This window comes from Colletotrichum abscissum (assembly GCF_030869225.1).
Source record: "Colletotrichum abscissum strain IMI 504890 chromosome Unknown Scaffold_11.1, whole genome shotgun sequence".
Lineage (NCBI taxonomy): Eukaryota > Fungi > Ascomycota > Sordariomycetes > Glomerellales > Glomerellaceae > Colletotrichum > Colletotrichum abscissum.
In genome coordinates, this window is record NW_026849999.1 from 695,972 (window position 1) to 711,197 (window position 15,226).

At 57.2% G+C, this 15,226-nt stretch overlaps 6 protein-coding genes across 6 annotated transcripts; 3 read left to right on the forward strand and 3 right to left on the reverse strand.

The window, feature by feature from the left end:
* Nucleotides 1–307: 307 nt before the first annotated feature.
* On the forward strand, nucleotides 308–2,052 carry CABS01_05554 (FAD dependent oxidoreductase; the record flags this gene model as incomplete). The annotated part of the gene is made up of 6 exons (XM_060538922.1): nucleotides 308–811; nucleotides 866–1,146; nucleotides 1,232–1,375; nucleotides 1,427–1,536; nucleotides 1,612–1,833; nucleotides 1,910–2,052. 6 exons carry the CDS (start codon nucleotides 308–310, stop codon nucleotides 2,050–2,052), a joined length of 1,404 nt encoding a protein of 467 aa, XP_060405184.1.
* A 791-nt stretch (nucleotides 2,053–2,843) lies between these two features.
* CABS01_05555 (uncharacterized protein) lies at nucleotides 2,844–4,106 on the forward strand (the record flags this gene model as incomplete). Its single annotated transcript, XM_060538923.1, has 1 exon — nucleotides 2,844–4,106. One exon carries the CDS (start codon nucleotides 2,844–2,846, stop codon nucleotides 4,104–4,106), a length of 1,263 nt encoding a protein of 420 aa, XP_060405185.1.
* Nucleotides 4,107–5,607: 1,501 nt separating this feature from the next.
* Nucleotides 5,608–6,999, reverse strand: CABS01_05556 (cytidylyltransferase; the record flags this gene model as incomplete). Its single annotated transcript, XM_060538924.1, has 3 exons — nucleotides 5,608–5,733; nucleotides 5,777–5,811; nucleotides 5,874–6,999. 3 exons carry the CDS (start codon nucleotides 6,997–6,999, stop codon nucleotides 5,608–5,610), a joined length of 1,287 nt encoding a protein of 428 aa, XP_060405186.1.
* Nucleotides 7,000–7,406: 407 nt separating this feature from the next.
* On the reverse strand, nucleotides 7,407–8,903 carry CABS01_05557 (glycosyltransferase family 1; the record flags this gene model as incomplete). Its single annotated transcript, XM_060538925.1, has 2 exons — nucleotides 7,407–8,656; nucleotides 8,726–8,903. The coding sequence occupies 2 exons, from the start codon at nucleotides 8,901–8,903 to the stop codon at nucleotides 7,407–7,409; spliced, it is 1,428 nt and encodes a 475-aa protein (XP_060405187.1).
* Nucleotides 8,904–9,926: 1,023 nt separating this feature from the next.
* CABS01_05558 (enoyl-CoA hydratase/isomerase) lies at nucleotides 9,927–10,757 on the forward strand (the record flags this gene model as incomplete). Its single annotated transcript, XM_060538926.1, has 1 exon — nucleotides 9,927–10,757. The coding sequence occupies one exon, from the start codon at nucleotides 9,927–9,929 to the stop codon at nucleotides 10,755–10,757; it is 831 nt and encodes a 276-aa protein (XP_060405188.1).
* Nucleotides 10,758–11,012: 255 nt separating this feature from the next.
* CABS01_05559 (TBC domain-containing protein) lies at nucleotides 11,013–14,222 on the reverse strand (the record flags this gene model as incomplete). Its single annotated transcript, XM_060538927.1, has 1 exon — nucleotides 11,013–14,222. The coding sequence occupies one exon, from the start codon at nucleotides 14,220–14,222 to the stop codon at nucleotides 11,013–11,015; it is 3,210 nt and encodes a 1,069-aa protein (XP_060405189.1).
* Nucleotides 14,223–15,226: the final 1,004 nt, after the last annotated feature.

Genomic DNA, 15,226 nt, shown 5'->3' on the forward strand with positions numbered 1-15,226 from the left:
TGTTCTCTGCGAAGCTAACTCCGGCCCGCATCGTCTAGTGCGTGGACCCAAGGGGCCAAAGCCTAGGTCCATCATCCAACCTACGCGATTCCCACCCGCGGTCGAGACATAGACGCGCCGTTGGCATCTCACTCCCTCTCCTTCTCAGACGAACCGTTTTGTTTTACATATACACATCATCTGAAGAGAATCTTTGCTACGTCTCCAAAGGTCTGTGCGACCATCTCTTACCCGTTGAAAGGCAACCCCAGTTGTCGCTTCGAAACCCAACCGCAGAGTAAAACTGCGAGAGTTTCTCTCACGTCCAATGGCACCCCTCAATATTCTCATCGCAGGCGGCGGCATCGCAGGCCTCTCCGCGGCCGTAGGCCTCCGCCGCGCCGGCCACGAGGTCCACGTCTACGAGCGGTCCGCGCTCAACAACGAGATCGGCGCCGCGATCCACGTGTGTCCCAACGCCGCGCGCGCGCTCCTCGCCTGGGGCCTCGATCCCGTGAAAGCCAAGTTCGTCCTCGTCAAGTGCAGTTTTCGCGCAAAGGGGGACACGCTGGAGAAGTTCCACGTCGGCACGGAGGATTATATCGAGGAGCGGTACGGCGCGCCGTGGTACTTTGCGCACCGCGTCGATTTGCACGAGGAGCTGAAGAGGTTGGCGACGGAGCCTGAGGGTGGTGTGAATGGCCATGTCAATGGCAATGGCGTTGTTGAGGCAAATAGGACCGAGATGAATGGTGCCAATGGACATGAGAAGTCGAGGGCTGGATTAGGGCGGCCTGCGACCATCCATTTGAAGAGCGAGATTGTGGCATATGTAAGTGGCGACTGTCCATATCACCCTCGTAGAGTCTGGCTAACACGTCTCTAGGATCCCGAGGGAGCTTCAATAACACTGGCTTCCGGCGAGAAAGTCACAGGCGACGTGGTGATTGCGGCAGATGGCGTCCACACCATTGGAGTCGAGGCGATCCTCGGCCGCTCTAACCCCGCGGTGCCTCAAGGGCACTACAACTTTTGCTTCCGTTTCCTCATACCAGCTGCCGATGTCGAGGCGGACCCGGTCACGCGCTTCTGGAACGAGGGCGACGATGGGCGGATGAAGTTCCTGCTTGGAGACAAGAAGCGTCTAGTCTCGTACCCTTGTCGAAAGTAAGTCCCAATCTTCTACACTACGGTAGTAGTTGCGAGATGAGTAGGAAGCACATGTTATTCGCCTGTGTGCTAACTCGAGTAGCAATGAGATCCACAACTTTGTGGCCATCTTCAACAACGACGATATTGAGAGTACCAAAAAGGAGGACTGGCACGCCTCTGTAAGCAAAGAAAAGCTGCTGGAGAGATACTCCGAATTCCACCCAAGGGTCTTGGCCATTCTTGAGTAAGAAACCTCACTTCGTGCATACACGATCAGTACTCACACCGTGCTTAGCAAGGCTACTGAGGTGAAGCAATGGGCACTCCTCTACAGAGCCCCGATCCCTACATGGACGAAGGGGAAGTTGACGCTGGCTGGCGATGCCGCGCACCCCATGCTACCACGTGAGTTTCAACGACAGCATATCCGGTCATACTCCCATGCCCATCTACCGATTGCTAACAGATGAGCTACGTCAGACCAGGGCCAAGGCGGTGCGCAAGGTATCGAAGACGGCGTGGCTCTCGGCATCGCGCTGGCCGGCGCCGAGGTTGAAGACGTTGAGTCTCGTCTGCAAGTGTATGAGAGCATTCGGAGAAACCGCGCCAGCGTGATGCAGGTTTTCAGTAACGCTGGTCAAGAGGAGCCCGAGTTGATACGGGAAGAGGCGGCCAAGTTCGTTCCCGGGGACAAAGTGCCTAGTAAGTGCAAGCTCTGTGAAGGCTTCTGATAGTGAAGGTGCTTGTGTGAAGAAGCCGCTGACAGGACGTGTTGCAGAAAACCCGGAAGAGTTCTTTGCGTATAACTTTGGGTACGATATCATCAGGGATAGCGTCCAGCAGGTGCAAAAGGTCGAGCCGTCGTTTAGTCTGCCGCCTACGTTTTTCCAGAATGAGCCAGGTAAAGGCGTCTATCCCTGAAGCTCGAATAGGGCGAGTTCATCCGGGCCAAGGGTGATCAACGGTGCGTCCCTGTCCATAGCCTTGGAAGGTTGGGAAACGACACCCCTCAAGAGGGTATTTAATACAAATGAATCAATTGGACGTTGTTGGAATGGCCCTCATGGTTCTAGAAGCAAAGTTTCGTATGGTTTGGAATGATTCTGGAATTCTTCCAAAAGTGGCTGGGGGCTCTGTGATGACGCACCTGGAGGAGCTGCCCCTCATGCCCACCCTGGAGCTAACGGGCCGTCCCAGGTTTGACACGAAAGCTGAAGCCTGAGGGATAATGTCATCGCTTTGACCTTGAGGGGATTTCAAGGCAGCGCCAAGGACTCGGTGCATGAGAATCTCTTCTAGTACAACTATAACTCCAGATAGGAGTAGTACCGGTGAAAAGGTGTCAAGGTGAAGTTGAAGATCGCCAAGTCTTTGGTTCTTGGGAGCGGCTATCCGGAAGCGGCTCCACCGCAACATCCCCCGCCAATCGCCGCCAGGGTCGGGTACAACTGCAGCTGCATCCATCCGACGGGCAAAAAAGACACAGGAATTCGCTGACCGACTGAACACACTCTTTGTCGCTCCCAGCTTTTTTTAAAATTCCCTCGCTCAGACTCGACTTGCTGTAGTCATTTCCTGTTCGCACCTTGTCTTTTGCGTTGGAATTTGATCGTCCGGCAGTCTCTTCATTTCTCAGACCCTGCCTTCATTCCTCGACCATCCACCCCTCACGCCTCCTCATACAGCTTCTCACTCAAGTCTGCCTTTCGACCATGGCGAGATCTTCCTCCTACTCAGATGCTCCCACACGGGACTCTGGATATCGCGAGCCCTATGGCTACCCAACCTCATCCGCGCGGGACTCGAGATGGGACGTCGCCGAGTACTCCCTCAGACCGGCCGCCAGAGGTCAAGACTCTTCCTCCTCCGCCAGGCAGCGCTCGCGATCCCGCTCCCGTGACGCCAGACCCTCCCGCGACACAAAGCACCGCAAGAAGCGACGCAGCGGTGGCGGAAGCGGAAGCGGCAGCTCATCGTCGTCAAAGGACCCCCCAGAAGCCACCAAAGGAAACACCATCGTGAGCTCAAACAGCAACGCGGCCTCCTTCACGCCAGCCGCCATGTTCAGCAACCTCCAAAACGCCTTCCACGCCTTCCAATCCATCCCGAACCTCTCCACCTCAACCTTTGAACTGGGCCCCCTCCCCGACACCCCCGTGACGAACCTCATCAACCCAAAGAACCTCCACCCGCCCCCCTCCCAGGCCGTCCTCCACGACCGCCTCGCCACGAACCTGCCCCGCCACAGCAACGTCTACCTCATCCTCCTCGTCGGCACCCTCCTGGCGACCCACTGGCTCGTCCTCGCCGCCCTCTTCGGCGTCGTCAAGTTTGGCTTCTTCATCCAGTCTTACAACGGCCGCGACCTCGCCCGCGACCTCGGCGTGCGGAAGTACGCCTCCACCCAGAGCATCATGTCCGGCTTCACCGCCTTGGCCGCCATCGTCGGCCTCTGGGCCTTTTCCTCGCTGTTCGGCGTCGTCTTCACCCTCGTCAAGGTCGCCGGCCTCGTCCTCGTGCACGCCGCGTGCTTTGACGTATCAGCCGCAGGCGGCGGTCGGCCGACGGGAGCTGCTGCTGCTGCTGCTTCGGCACCTTCACCCGTGCCAGGCCAAGGGTTCCTGAGACCGCCTGCGGTGCCCGCGGGCTGGGGCTTGGTCTCGCGGGAGGCGACGAACGTGGCACAGCTCAGATCTGCGAGCGAGGGCCAGCTCAGGTCCGCCAGCGAGGGGAACCTCGGCGGCAGCGGCGGCGGCGGCGCACCGCCGTACCCGAGCGGGAATGGATGGTACGCGGGCGAGGGGCACACTGGGCCCCCGACGCCAGAGACGTACGCCGAGATGCCGCGGACGCCGCGATCCTTTGAGGCATATGCTCCCGGTCCCCGAAGGGAGGAGCACGATGCCGGGGATTTGGCATATGGGTATTACGACTCTGCTCGGCCCCAGAGCTATGCATCAGGCAGGTCGTACTAAAAGGACCACGTAGCTCTGGCATGATCAAAAAGCAGATTTGACGAAGTGATGTTCAAGCGTAGATCTGATAGATAAAAATAGCACGTCACTGGTTCACAGTCCCAGGCATGCCATGTCCATAGTCCACGACGTTACAAGAATCCTCCTAGTTCGAGTGCGCAGTTGTGGCATTGACAGAAGACCGAATTGGCCAATCAAAACTTGTCCTGCTAACCCGGCTCTCACGCATCGGAGCCCAATAGCTCACAGCCTGCGGCGGGGATGCAAGGAATCGAGTGCCCGTAAAGGCAAGTTTAAACATGGTTGTGCGAAAATCACATTGGGCAGGGAAAGATGTTAGCCACGTTTGTGGACCTCGACGTCCACGGTGTAATGGATGCCGCGGTGAGTATTGGACTAAAGAAATCAATCTTCCTTGAACCAAAATAGAGAAAGACCATGGGAGAGCATTGGTGTATCTCGGAGTGTAGTCAAGGTGTGCATCACTGCCATTTTTTGAAAAAGCATGTTGTGTTTTTCTTCCTCGCGCCCAGAGAAACAAGCTCCAGCGCGCAACGAAAAAAGAGAAAAAAGAATCAGAGCCTGTCAGACGTCCATCGACACCCACCCCTTCCACGCGCCCAAAGGCAAGACCGCGATAGGGGACGAGATCATCACCGCCCTCTATACAGCACCCCCTCACAGGGAGGGAGCGCCGCTTTCCTTGCGGAAAGTGCGAGGGCAACCAGAGTTCTTCACTCTAGGGTGTCGAGGATATCAATCATCAACCAGGGTGGGATCTGTAGCTCCTTTAGGGAACCAAGAGTAGGTCGAATACTATAGAAATGATTCTCTGAAGTATTGTCGACATGAAGAAAAAAGAAGAAGAGAAAATTCTAAGAGCTGCGGTCGGGAGGCGACGTTTTATAGAGGTTGGAGAGGTGCGGGAGTGGGTCTTTGGTGGGGGACGGCATCAGTCAGTGCTGCAAGGCTTTGGGCCAATGAGAATTCGGGTTGGTGAAAATTGATAGGTGGATGAGTACGTACCTAGGCTGGAGATGTAAAAAATCTGCATCGTGAAGATGGAAAGAGCGGGTTCGGAACGGGAAAGATGCCTGGGAAGGTGTTGGTGAATCAGGCATCAAGACGTCGGAAAACTTCTCTTCTTCATATACCGATTTGATGCTGCGAGAAGCTGTCTGGCGGTTGAGAGTAGCGTCAATCAAAGGGGGAATGGGTCAGTGAGATCGTCCGGATGCCGATGGGAGCCCCTTTGAGGTATGGTATGCACTGTTGCATCAACAGCTCAGTCCCAAGGTAGATAAACCACATCGTGAAACCCCGGGTTCATCTCTGAAGCTGTGGCACATGGCTGAGTGTCGAGATGTTTCGTGACCGGCCGCCCGTGTGGATTTGAAGGAAGGAAACACGCCCACCTGCCAAGTCGAGAAAGATATAGGTTGAACAGATTGATCGAGGCATTCAACGGCCGTGATAATAGCTATTTCGAGAAGCTGCACTTCTAGATGGCCTGCTGCCGTTTGAAGCCAACGAGGTTCCCTGGCTCGATGATGTCCATCAGCAGGACGATGAGTCCATGTGCCCATTCGCCAATATCAACGACGTCTCTGCGAACTTGCCTCATATCCTCGATCATGTTAGCGTGCAGCAGAATCTGCCCCGAGGCCTACGTAGACGAAGCAGCACACGAAGCCCTCATCACCCGCTTCCTGATCTCAGAAAGTCAACATCCCCCTGACATCAAACTCCACCACCGCACTCACTCACGATACAACCCCTCGCCGAGCACCCATCCCTTCACCCTCGCACTAACCAACCGTCCCAACATCTCCTCATCCCTCGCGGAAGCAGCCTCACGCACCTTGGTACTACTAACAACCTCCTCCCCCTCATCCCTCCCCCTAACCATCTCAACCCTCTCCGCCCACGCCCGCCGTCCACCAACATCCTCCAGCCCACCATCCCTCAAACTCTTGAGGTACGCAACCTGCTCCCCCTCACCACCCCACTCATCATCCGTCCTCATCGTGATGCGCAACCTAGACCTGCCCAGAAACGGATCCAGCGCCCTTCGAATCGGTGCCTCTGCCTCCTCCACTGCTGTCCCTCCCGGTGACGAAGAAGAAGAAGAAGCTTGATAGTACTTTGGGTTAAAGATCCGGATAAGAGTATCATATCCCGCCAAATACACCTGCTCCGGCTCCCCTCCCCCGTCCCCTCGCGCATAAAACCTCGTGTCCGAAATAGCCTGACTCTTATCGTGGAAATACGGCATCGTCGTCAACCCCAAGTCGACCTCGACATCCTCCTCCTCCTCCTGCTGCCGCTGCTCCTCCTCGACCCCATCTACCCCCCTCCGCCGCACCTCATCCCTCAAATCCCCAGCAAACGCATACATCATCCCCAACCGAACCCCAAACGCCGCAGGCTTAGGCTTCTTGTCCGCGTTATTCACAGCAAGCAGGAGCAGCACCCTCACAGCCCTCCTCCGACCCACCTCCCCACCCGCACCCGACGACGAATCTCCAGCTCCGCCGCCCCTCCTCGTCGCGGTCGTACCCCTCCCCTTCCGCAAATCTCTCACCGCAGACGCCGCCATGCGTAGATGCGCAAGCGTAGGCGGGTTAAACGAGGAATCCAGCACGACGAGGCTGCTCTCCACCGGCCTCGCCTTCGCGTCGTCCCGGTTCGGCCTCCGCGGCGCCGGCGCCGGCGTCGATGTGCTGAACTCGCCGCTGGCCTCTGCGGCAGTTTCTCCTCGGGGAGGAAGCGTGCAGACGACGCGGAACGCATCCTTTGAGGATTGGAACGCCGTCAGGCTCCGGGCGAAGAAGTCGACGAGGGCTCTGCGGCTGTTCATGGCCGGGTCTGGGTCCGTTGTGTCGGGTGACATTTGTGAGGGGGTGCGGGAATGAAGTCGGCGCAGTGAGGTACCGAGTATATGTGGAAGTGAGGTGAGACATCCGGCTCAAGTGACGGAACGGAGGTTCGGAGAGGGAGTTACGCTACGGTGTGTGCCATCTGTGTTTACCCCGCTACGTGGGGGTCAAGTCAAGGTGTCTAGCATCCATTCTGAGCTCACGCATACCATGTGGGGAAGATCAAGTTGAGTACCTTACTTGAAGACTTTACTTTAGCGCAAATGAATGAGAAGATGGAAGCAGATTCGAAGGGGTATTGTTTTTTGACAGGAAAACAAATCTATCAGTATTCGACAGACAACTAGAGTATCGTACAGCCAAGTTCCCTTTCTACAACAAGACCAACAAACATAATTCCTCATCGGGCCTGCTTCGTCCCTCAAGCTCTCCTCTGCTTCGCATTGACAAACATCTGCGAGGTGACCAGTCCCAACCCGAAAAACACGACAATGCCCAAAAAGTTGAGCACGGCGTTCAACAGGGGCGGCATCTTGGGCTCCGCCAACATCTCGTCCTGCAACCTTTCAATCCGCTCCGCCATCTTCTCCTGCCCGAAACCCGTACGCACCCTCTGCACGCCGGCCTTGCCCATCTTTTCCAAATCGCCCCGGCCGAGGCTGTTGAGCACCTTGTCCATGACCACAGTCCACTCCAGCACCTCGTCCGGCGCCCGCAGCCAGCCCGTCACGCCGTCCATGACCGTCTCCTTGGGCCCACCCGTGTTTGCCGCGAGGACGGGCACGCCCGCCAACATGGCCTCGAGGGGCACGATGCCGAAATGCTCGTTGGAGGGCGTGTAGACGAGTAGCTTGGCCGATCGGAGGAGCGAGTCTTTCAAGCTCGACGGGATGGAGAGGAGGAACAGCACCGGGATGTGCTCAGGCGCAGACAAGGCGGTGATGATGTTCTTGGCCGTGAACGTCTCCAAGCCGAGCGACGCGGCAAGCTTCTCGAGCTCCTTGTGGTACTGGCAGTTCTCGATGCTGCGCGGGTCGTATCCGCCCGCGAGGACCAGCCGGACGCCCTTTCTCTTGTCCGCAGGCAGCGCCGCGAAAGCCTTGACGGCGAGCGCGATGTCCTTCTTCCTCTCGAAGCGGTTGATGCTCAGAATAATGTTCCTGTCCGTCCAAATGGCCTCCTCTTCCTTGTTGCCGTTGCCAATCGCATTCTTCTCGCTCTCCTTCTTGGGCGCGATGTCGACGCAGGGGTACACGACCTTGAAGTTCTTGCGCTTGGCGAGCTTCGGCCACGCGCCCGTGGCCATGCCCTTGGTGAAGCCCGAGTTGACGGCAATCTCGTCGGCGAAGCCCATGCTCCACTCCTCGACCCAGTCAAAGGGCACGCGGTAGAGGCGCTTCCACCACTTTTCGCGGCCGAGGGCGAGGTACATGTCGGGGAAGTGGCAGTAGAAGAGGATGGGCGCCTTGGGGGCGAGGTACTGCAGCAGCGGCAGGCCCGCGCTGAGCTGGTCGACGAAGAAGGTGTCTGGGTTCAGGGACTGGAGTTCGCGGGTGGCGTAGATCTGGACGAGGAGGTGGAGCTGACGCAGGATGGCGCAGAGGATCGTGAGGCGGCCGAGGATGGAGGGAGGGACGATCCAGTTGCCGCGGACGCGGACGTCGAGGGTTCCTGGTGGAGAAATAAGTTAGGGTATGCTCATTCATATGCGAGAGGCATGGGTAAAAGAAACAGGCATACCATCTCGAGCTTCTTCAAAGCAGTGGCTCTTGTCGCAATGGCTGGTGAAGATGACCACCTTGTGGCCTCGATTCTGCAAGCCGACAGCGGCATCGACAACGAGACGCTCAGCACCACCGATGCCAAGGTCGGGGTGAAAGAAGACGACGGTCCTCTGATCGTCATCTTTCTCCGCCATGGCCGTGATTCGTCTGTGGCAAGTATATTCGGGGTGTGCTGAAGGGGGGAGAAGCGAGTCCCAATCTGTTTTATTGTCTCTGGCTTTCTTTCCTGCAAAAGGACAGAGGTGCGACTTGTGAGACGTGGGCGGCCTGACCTGACACTGGAGCCAGCGGGGACCACTCAGTGGAAGTTACGACGCGACAGCGGCCAGCAGGGCAGTTGGAATTGGGGTAGCTCTGTCAATGGCAGGTGTTGATTGGCTACCGCAAAGTGGCATGCTGCCTTACGTAAGGAACAGCTCTGCAGGGGGGACAAGGAGGCACTGGCGGGATCCACTTAGCTAAGGTAAGCGAATTGTGGATGGCCAGGACGATTCTGGGGTGCATCAGAAGCCGCAGGAGCTTGGCGGTCCTCCATTTGGGGCCGCTCTTTCTTCACATGTGAAAGCCCATTAACCTTTCGGGGTACTTAGCCTCGTAAGTTCCCCCATGAACACGAGGGCACTTTAGCACGTAGCCCGGAAAAAGGATTCCATCCATCCCAAGAACTGGGAACTGGTCAAGATGACAAGCTATGTGATTGGATGACTGACACTTGTGCGTCGGAAGAACAGCCAGCTTGCCATACGGTACCTTGAGGCAAGGTAGGTAGATTTGGGGATTCGGGGAAGGGTGTCAGCCAAACTGCGCGCCGCACGTTTGATTTTCTAATCATGTATGCAATCTGAGGTGTGCTTTTCCTTAGTGCCTTTTGCCGAACCGAGGTCAGCAGCGCTTACTTGGACCTTCCGTCGATCCCTTCAACTTCAAGCCTTTGTCACCTCCAACTTATCTTAGCCCTCGTCCATTCTCATATCATAGCTTCATCATCAAGACTAAATTACTTGTATACAATCCACATACAAGTTTTGGGGGTTCTTTCTGGTCATCTCCTGTTCGATCTGTCCCCAAGCATCCGTGTGTCAAAACAACATAACCAAACCTCAATCCCATCTCATCTCACCAACACCCTCATCAACATCACCACCCACCCACACAAGATGGCCTCCCAAACCCCCCTCTTCACAATCCCCATCCCCAAACTCGACTCCCACCAAGGCGGCGCCATAGTCTGCACAACCCCAGCACCCCAAGTCTACCTCCTAACCTGGTCCTCGCCCCCCGACAACCGCCTCACAACCCCCTTCTGCAAAGCCCTCCTCGCCGCCCTCGACATCATCGAGTTCGCCCACCCGCCCGGCGTCCTCGTCACGACCTCCGCCATCGCGAAATTCTACTCCAACGGCCTCGACCTCGAACACGCCTTCGCGACCCCGCGCTTCTTCCCCGACACCCTGTACGCCCTCTTCAAACGCCTGCTGACCTACCCGATGCCCACCGTCGCCCTCATACCCGGCCACGCCTTCGCGGGCGGCTTCATGACGGCCATGCACCACGACTACCGCGTCATGAACCCGCAAAAGGGCTTCCTCTGCATGAACGAGCTCGAGTTCGGCGCGCCGTTGAAGCCCCCCATGTCCGCCATCTTCCGTATCAAATGCGCATCCCCCAAGATCTACCAGGACATCGTCCTCGAGGCGAAGCGCTTTCCCGGCCCCGCGGCCCTCGAGGCCGGCCTCGTCGATGCGCTCGGCGGGCTGGACGAGGCGCTGAAGCTGATTGCGGAGCGGAAGTTGACGGAGAGGGGCAAGAGCGGGGTGTATGCCGTGCTCAAGATGGAGATGTGGAAGGAGAGCGCGTACGTGCTCAGCAAAGAGAACTATGAGAGCGAGGAGAAGATCTGGGATCAGAGGGAGGAGCTGGAGAAGGAGAGAGTTGCGGCGGGGAAGAGGTTTGTGCAGGAGTGGAAGGCTGGCAAGGCCAAGTTGTAGGAGACGAGTACTAGATTTGGAAGTATCTGGTCAGATGATTACAGAAGTCGGGTACGATAGCCACGAATAACGCATGCAATCTAAACGCATTCATCATAGCACATCATTCGTGTCCAACTTTCAATGCTCAAGAGATCGTGTATTGTGTTGTCAAAAAAAAGAGACGCTATTTTGTGTGTCTTCCCAACCGGACAGAGGGGGTATCATGGACGTCCATTCAAACGCCTGAAATGCATCACCGCTGCTCTCCATCTCTCACGTCTGCACGTCTTGCTCAATCGGCCTGGGCTCGCGGACATCCAAGCCCGGCTCCGCTGCCCCGTTCTCCTCTTGTCCAGTGCCGACGCCGTTACCATTCCCGTTCGCCTTGTTCGCCTTCTTAGCCGCGTTCATCTCGTTTCTCTGCCTCACAACATCTTTCTCCGCCTGGATCGCCTTGTCGCGACGCGCCTCCACATCCTCGCGCTTCACCAGCTTTCTCAGAGCGTCAGAAGCCTTGATCATGTTGTCGATACTGATGGCGTGGTTCGTCATCTGGCGGTTGATGTAAGTATACACGCTCGCCGGCGTATCGCACTGCAGAAGCTGCGTCTCGTTGAGCTTGAGCAGGGCCAACGCCACCTGGAACAGGAATGTGCTCCCGTCGTTCATGCAAAGCACCACATCCCAGACTCGGAACAAAGCCTCGGCGCAAAGGCAGTCGGTAAAGACGCTGAGGAACCACTGGAAGGTGAGCGCTTCGAGTTCGATGCTGAGGTCGTCTAGGTGTTGCGACAGTTTGGGTAGCACATCAACGACATACTGGCGCAACACCTGCTGGTCTGCGCGAGACGCAAGGAGACTGTGGTCGTAGTACCCAGAAGGCAGGATGTTTTCGATGATACTGGTCAGAATCCAAAACGCGTCCTCTGCCGATGGCATTATCAACAGCAAATTCGCCGCGATGAGGTTCATGCCCTGACAGTAGCCGACCTCTGGGTTTCGGCGGGCGTAGGCTTTCAGCACCTCCTTAAGCTTGGACACGCCCGGCCCCTTGCGGAAGAAGATGTTGTCGGTCAGAGTACGGTTGATGTCCATATCGATCTGGGACACTGCTAGCGGGTCATCATCTTCGTCCGGTCGAGCGATGATATCTTGATAGTATCCGGGAACACGAAGCGTAGTGGCGCCGGAGCACTCAGACCAGACTTTGGCGCGCAAGCTGACTGGGATGCCACCGAGAACCAAGTTCCTCAACTCTGACCTCTTGGCGCGCCCAACCTTGCCTTTGTTTCCGAGGCCAGTGATTCCGATCAGCTCGCCATCGGCTATGGCAGCTTCGGGGATGGTCATGGCAGGTCGCTCGAAGCGGGCTTCGGCAAGCGCGGCTGCTGCTGCGGCCGCAGCCTCACCATCTCGCTTCCTCTCCGCCCTGACTTTGCGCAGGAACTCGTTCCAACGTGCCGCCTTGTCTCTCTGCAGAGAATCGTGCAACTCTCCCATGTGCTGGAGAAGGAGCTTCACGGGCTCTGTGTCGTCCCTGACAACCGTTCCTGCAGCAGCATCAGTCTCGACTGGGGGTGTCGCCTCGCTGTCGATGACGGATGTTGTTGTGCTCGCAATCGGGACGAATCCTCGCTCGTCAGCCGCAATGAGTCCAGGTGACTTGAGACCCAGTTCTCCACCCTCCAATACCTCAAGAGATGGCGCACCGAGTGAGGGGGTATGAGACAAAAGCTCCGTCGGGAATGTGGCCAGCTTGAGGTAATCTTGCCACTTTTTGGGCTTCCCCTCACCCGCGCGTTCCTCCGTGGACGACGGGCTGCCAGGTCGTTCTTCGCTGCCGGGGCTTGCAAGCACCTCCTCTTCCTCTTCAATCATTGGGGAAGTCAAGTCCGACCGGCCGTTTGACAGCATCTCGGCACGTCCGCCCTGCTTCAAGTGACGTGCCATTTGCGCAGATTCGCGCTGCCTCTTCTTTCTCCGTTGATCGTAGATGAAGCCGAAGCGGTCGGTGAGATACTCGCTTCCGATATAGTTATTGTAAATATGCGTCAAGGTTGGCGGCTGGGTCTCGGGTGGGAGGATGGCATCCATCTCGACGGGACCGTAACTCTCCTGGCGGTTCGAGGTCGCATTCGTCGGACTGTTCACCATGGTGTCCCATCTCTCTTGCGGTTGAGTCCTGGCGGTGGTATTGACGGGAGGAGCGTTCGCGATGCCCGTGGTTCTGCGCATGGCCATGAGAGCCTTGGGGCCGCCCGCCGTCGAGACCGCTCTGCTTGACTGTGTGGTCTTGGCGCTGGAGGTTGAGGACGCTCGCGGGGTCGACTGCGACTGTGGTTGGGTAGCACTATTAGACCTTCCGCGATTGGGGCCGCCCTCACGCGTGTTGATTGCGCCTCCAGCCACCAGTCTCATGAGGCTAGCAGCGACCGAAGTTGAGGCTTTGCGTGAACCAGGGGGTCCAGACTGAATGCTAGACGCTCGACTGGGTGTTCTTGGTGGCACGCTTTCGGGCGGCACACCCTCGCTGGGTGGGCTGAAGAGATCGTCCTGAAGACCGGGCCGCCTATCGGCAGTAGACTGCGTCCTCACAACGGTTGAAGGTCTCGCGATGTCGTCGCCGTTGACGCTGCTGGGCATGCTGCCCTTCCTGCTGGTTCCGCCCCAAAGATAATCCTTCCATCCCCTCGCGGTTCCTCTTCCGTCGGGAACGGAGGGCATAGCTAGGTTGCTAGCGCGGATCGTGGCGTCGTTGCCATCAGTCTGCCCAAAGACGTTTACGTTGACGGTGTCCTGCATGGCATCGCTCATGAGGTCAGATAGCCCGCTCTCGTTGCGGCGATTGCCGGGGCGTTCAGTCTTGACCTCTATTTCGATCGTTCTTAATCTCTTCTCAAGGTCTAGGTTAGATAAGCCGCATTCCAGTATAATCTTGCGCAAAGCCCTCTCCCTTTCGTCGGCCTTCCTCCTCAGCTGGGCGATTTGGGCATCGCGCTGTGCCAGGTCGGTCGCAACCTGCCTGACGAGCGCAACGGCTCCATGCCTGGCAATGAGACGCCCAATGTGCTCATCGTCGGAGTGGTGAAGGGCACCTGGTATCTTGTGGGTCGAAATGGGCGAGTCCTCGAACAGCGCATCGCGAGCCGCTTGTTCGGCGGATGATCCAGTCAGATTGCCGAGCAGGGAGATGGGGCCGGGCCTGGTATCGGAGATCTTGCGTACGGTGGGAGGGGCTTCGGGTTCAGGTGTCAGTGGCGGCGGAGGAAAGGCGTGTTCGCCCCTTGGTGAGTCGGGGGAGAAGGAAGGGAAGCTCGTCAGCGACTTGTCTTCGGAGGCGGCAATGGAGCTCGCGGAGCTCGAGGGCTGGGAGTTGAGTTTTGATCGTTTGGCTCGTACGGTATGTGAGCGTCCGCTTCTCATGGACGTTGCGCTATGCTGCGAGACGGAGCGCTCGAGAGGGAGAGTAGGCTCGGGGTCCATGTTGGGTGACGGGCGATGATGTCGCCAAACGTCATGGTTTCCAAAAAAGCAAACGGCAGCAGGATGTTGCAGGATGCGCCCGCTGCTGTAAGCCTGCGTCCTGGCGAGAGGACTGACGGGTTGAGTGTTCTATCGGTGTGTATCGCGAGCTTCGTGGGAAGTAGAAAGGGAGGATAGAGAAAAGGGTGAGGTGCGCGACCTAGGTGAGTAGGTAGGAAATGTTTGGTGGACTGTAGTAGCGCAGACGCTAAAGCGGAGAGAGCCCAAGAATGGCGGTAATGTCGAGGTCAGAAATGGCAAGTGTAGTCATTGTGTGTTGTGTGTGTGTGTGTGTGTGTGTGGGCGGGACGATATCATTATGCAATCCGACGCTCCTCCAAGTACCAAGCCAAGCCCAGCAATGCAATGGAAGCACATTTGCGGCTTTGCCTGACGTGGACCAGGGGTGGAAGGCAAACCGGGGGGCGATGATCACCCAGCATGTCTGGGGTGCTTCGCTGTGACTCTGCCCTGTATCCGTCGTAGCCTGTCTCCGTAGGTAGTGTATGTACATATGTACTGCGTAGGTGAGCACTGCGAGCAGCTAGTGGCTACCTTGCAGTGGATAATAAGGGGACTTGGGTTCCGCAGCTTCCATCAAGATTCCATCCACCTCAGGTACGAGTACAAGCTCCAGCTCAAATTACCACCAATTTCATCCGTCTTAGCGCGGCGACGATACCTCCCGCTACGTATGGATACCTACCTTAGGTACCACCCGATGACATGCCTCTGAGGTGCGTCGGCCGCGATTACCTCACCGCAGGCCTCTTCACCTGCAGCCCGCTGCAAAATCCACAAGTTGAGCCCTTGTCAAGTTGCGCGGAAGGAGAACATCCTCCTAACCCATCAATGCCTTACGTAGTACGCAGTACATCCATAAGGTACGGATATATGCACATCTCGGGGCATCAGGTCGCGATATTCAAACCTTTCTTTCTGCCTTGAACCTTGACACCAGCGCC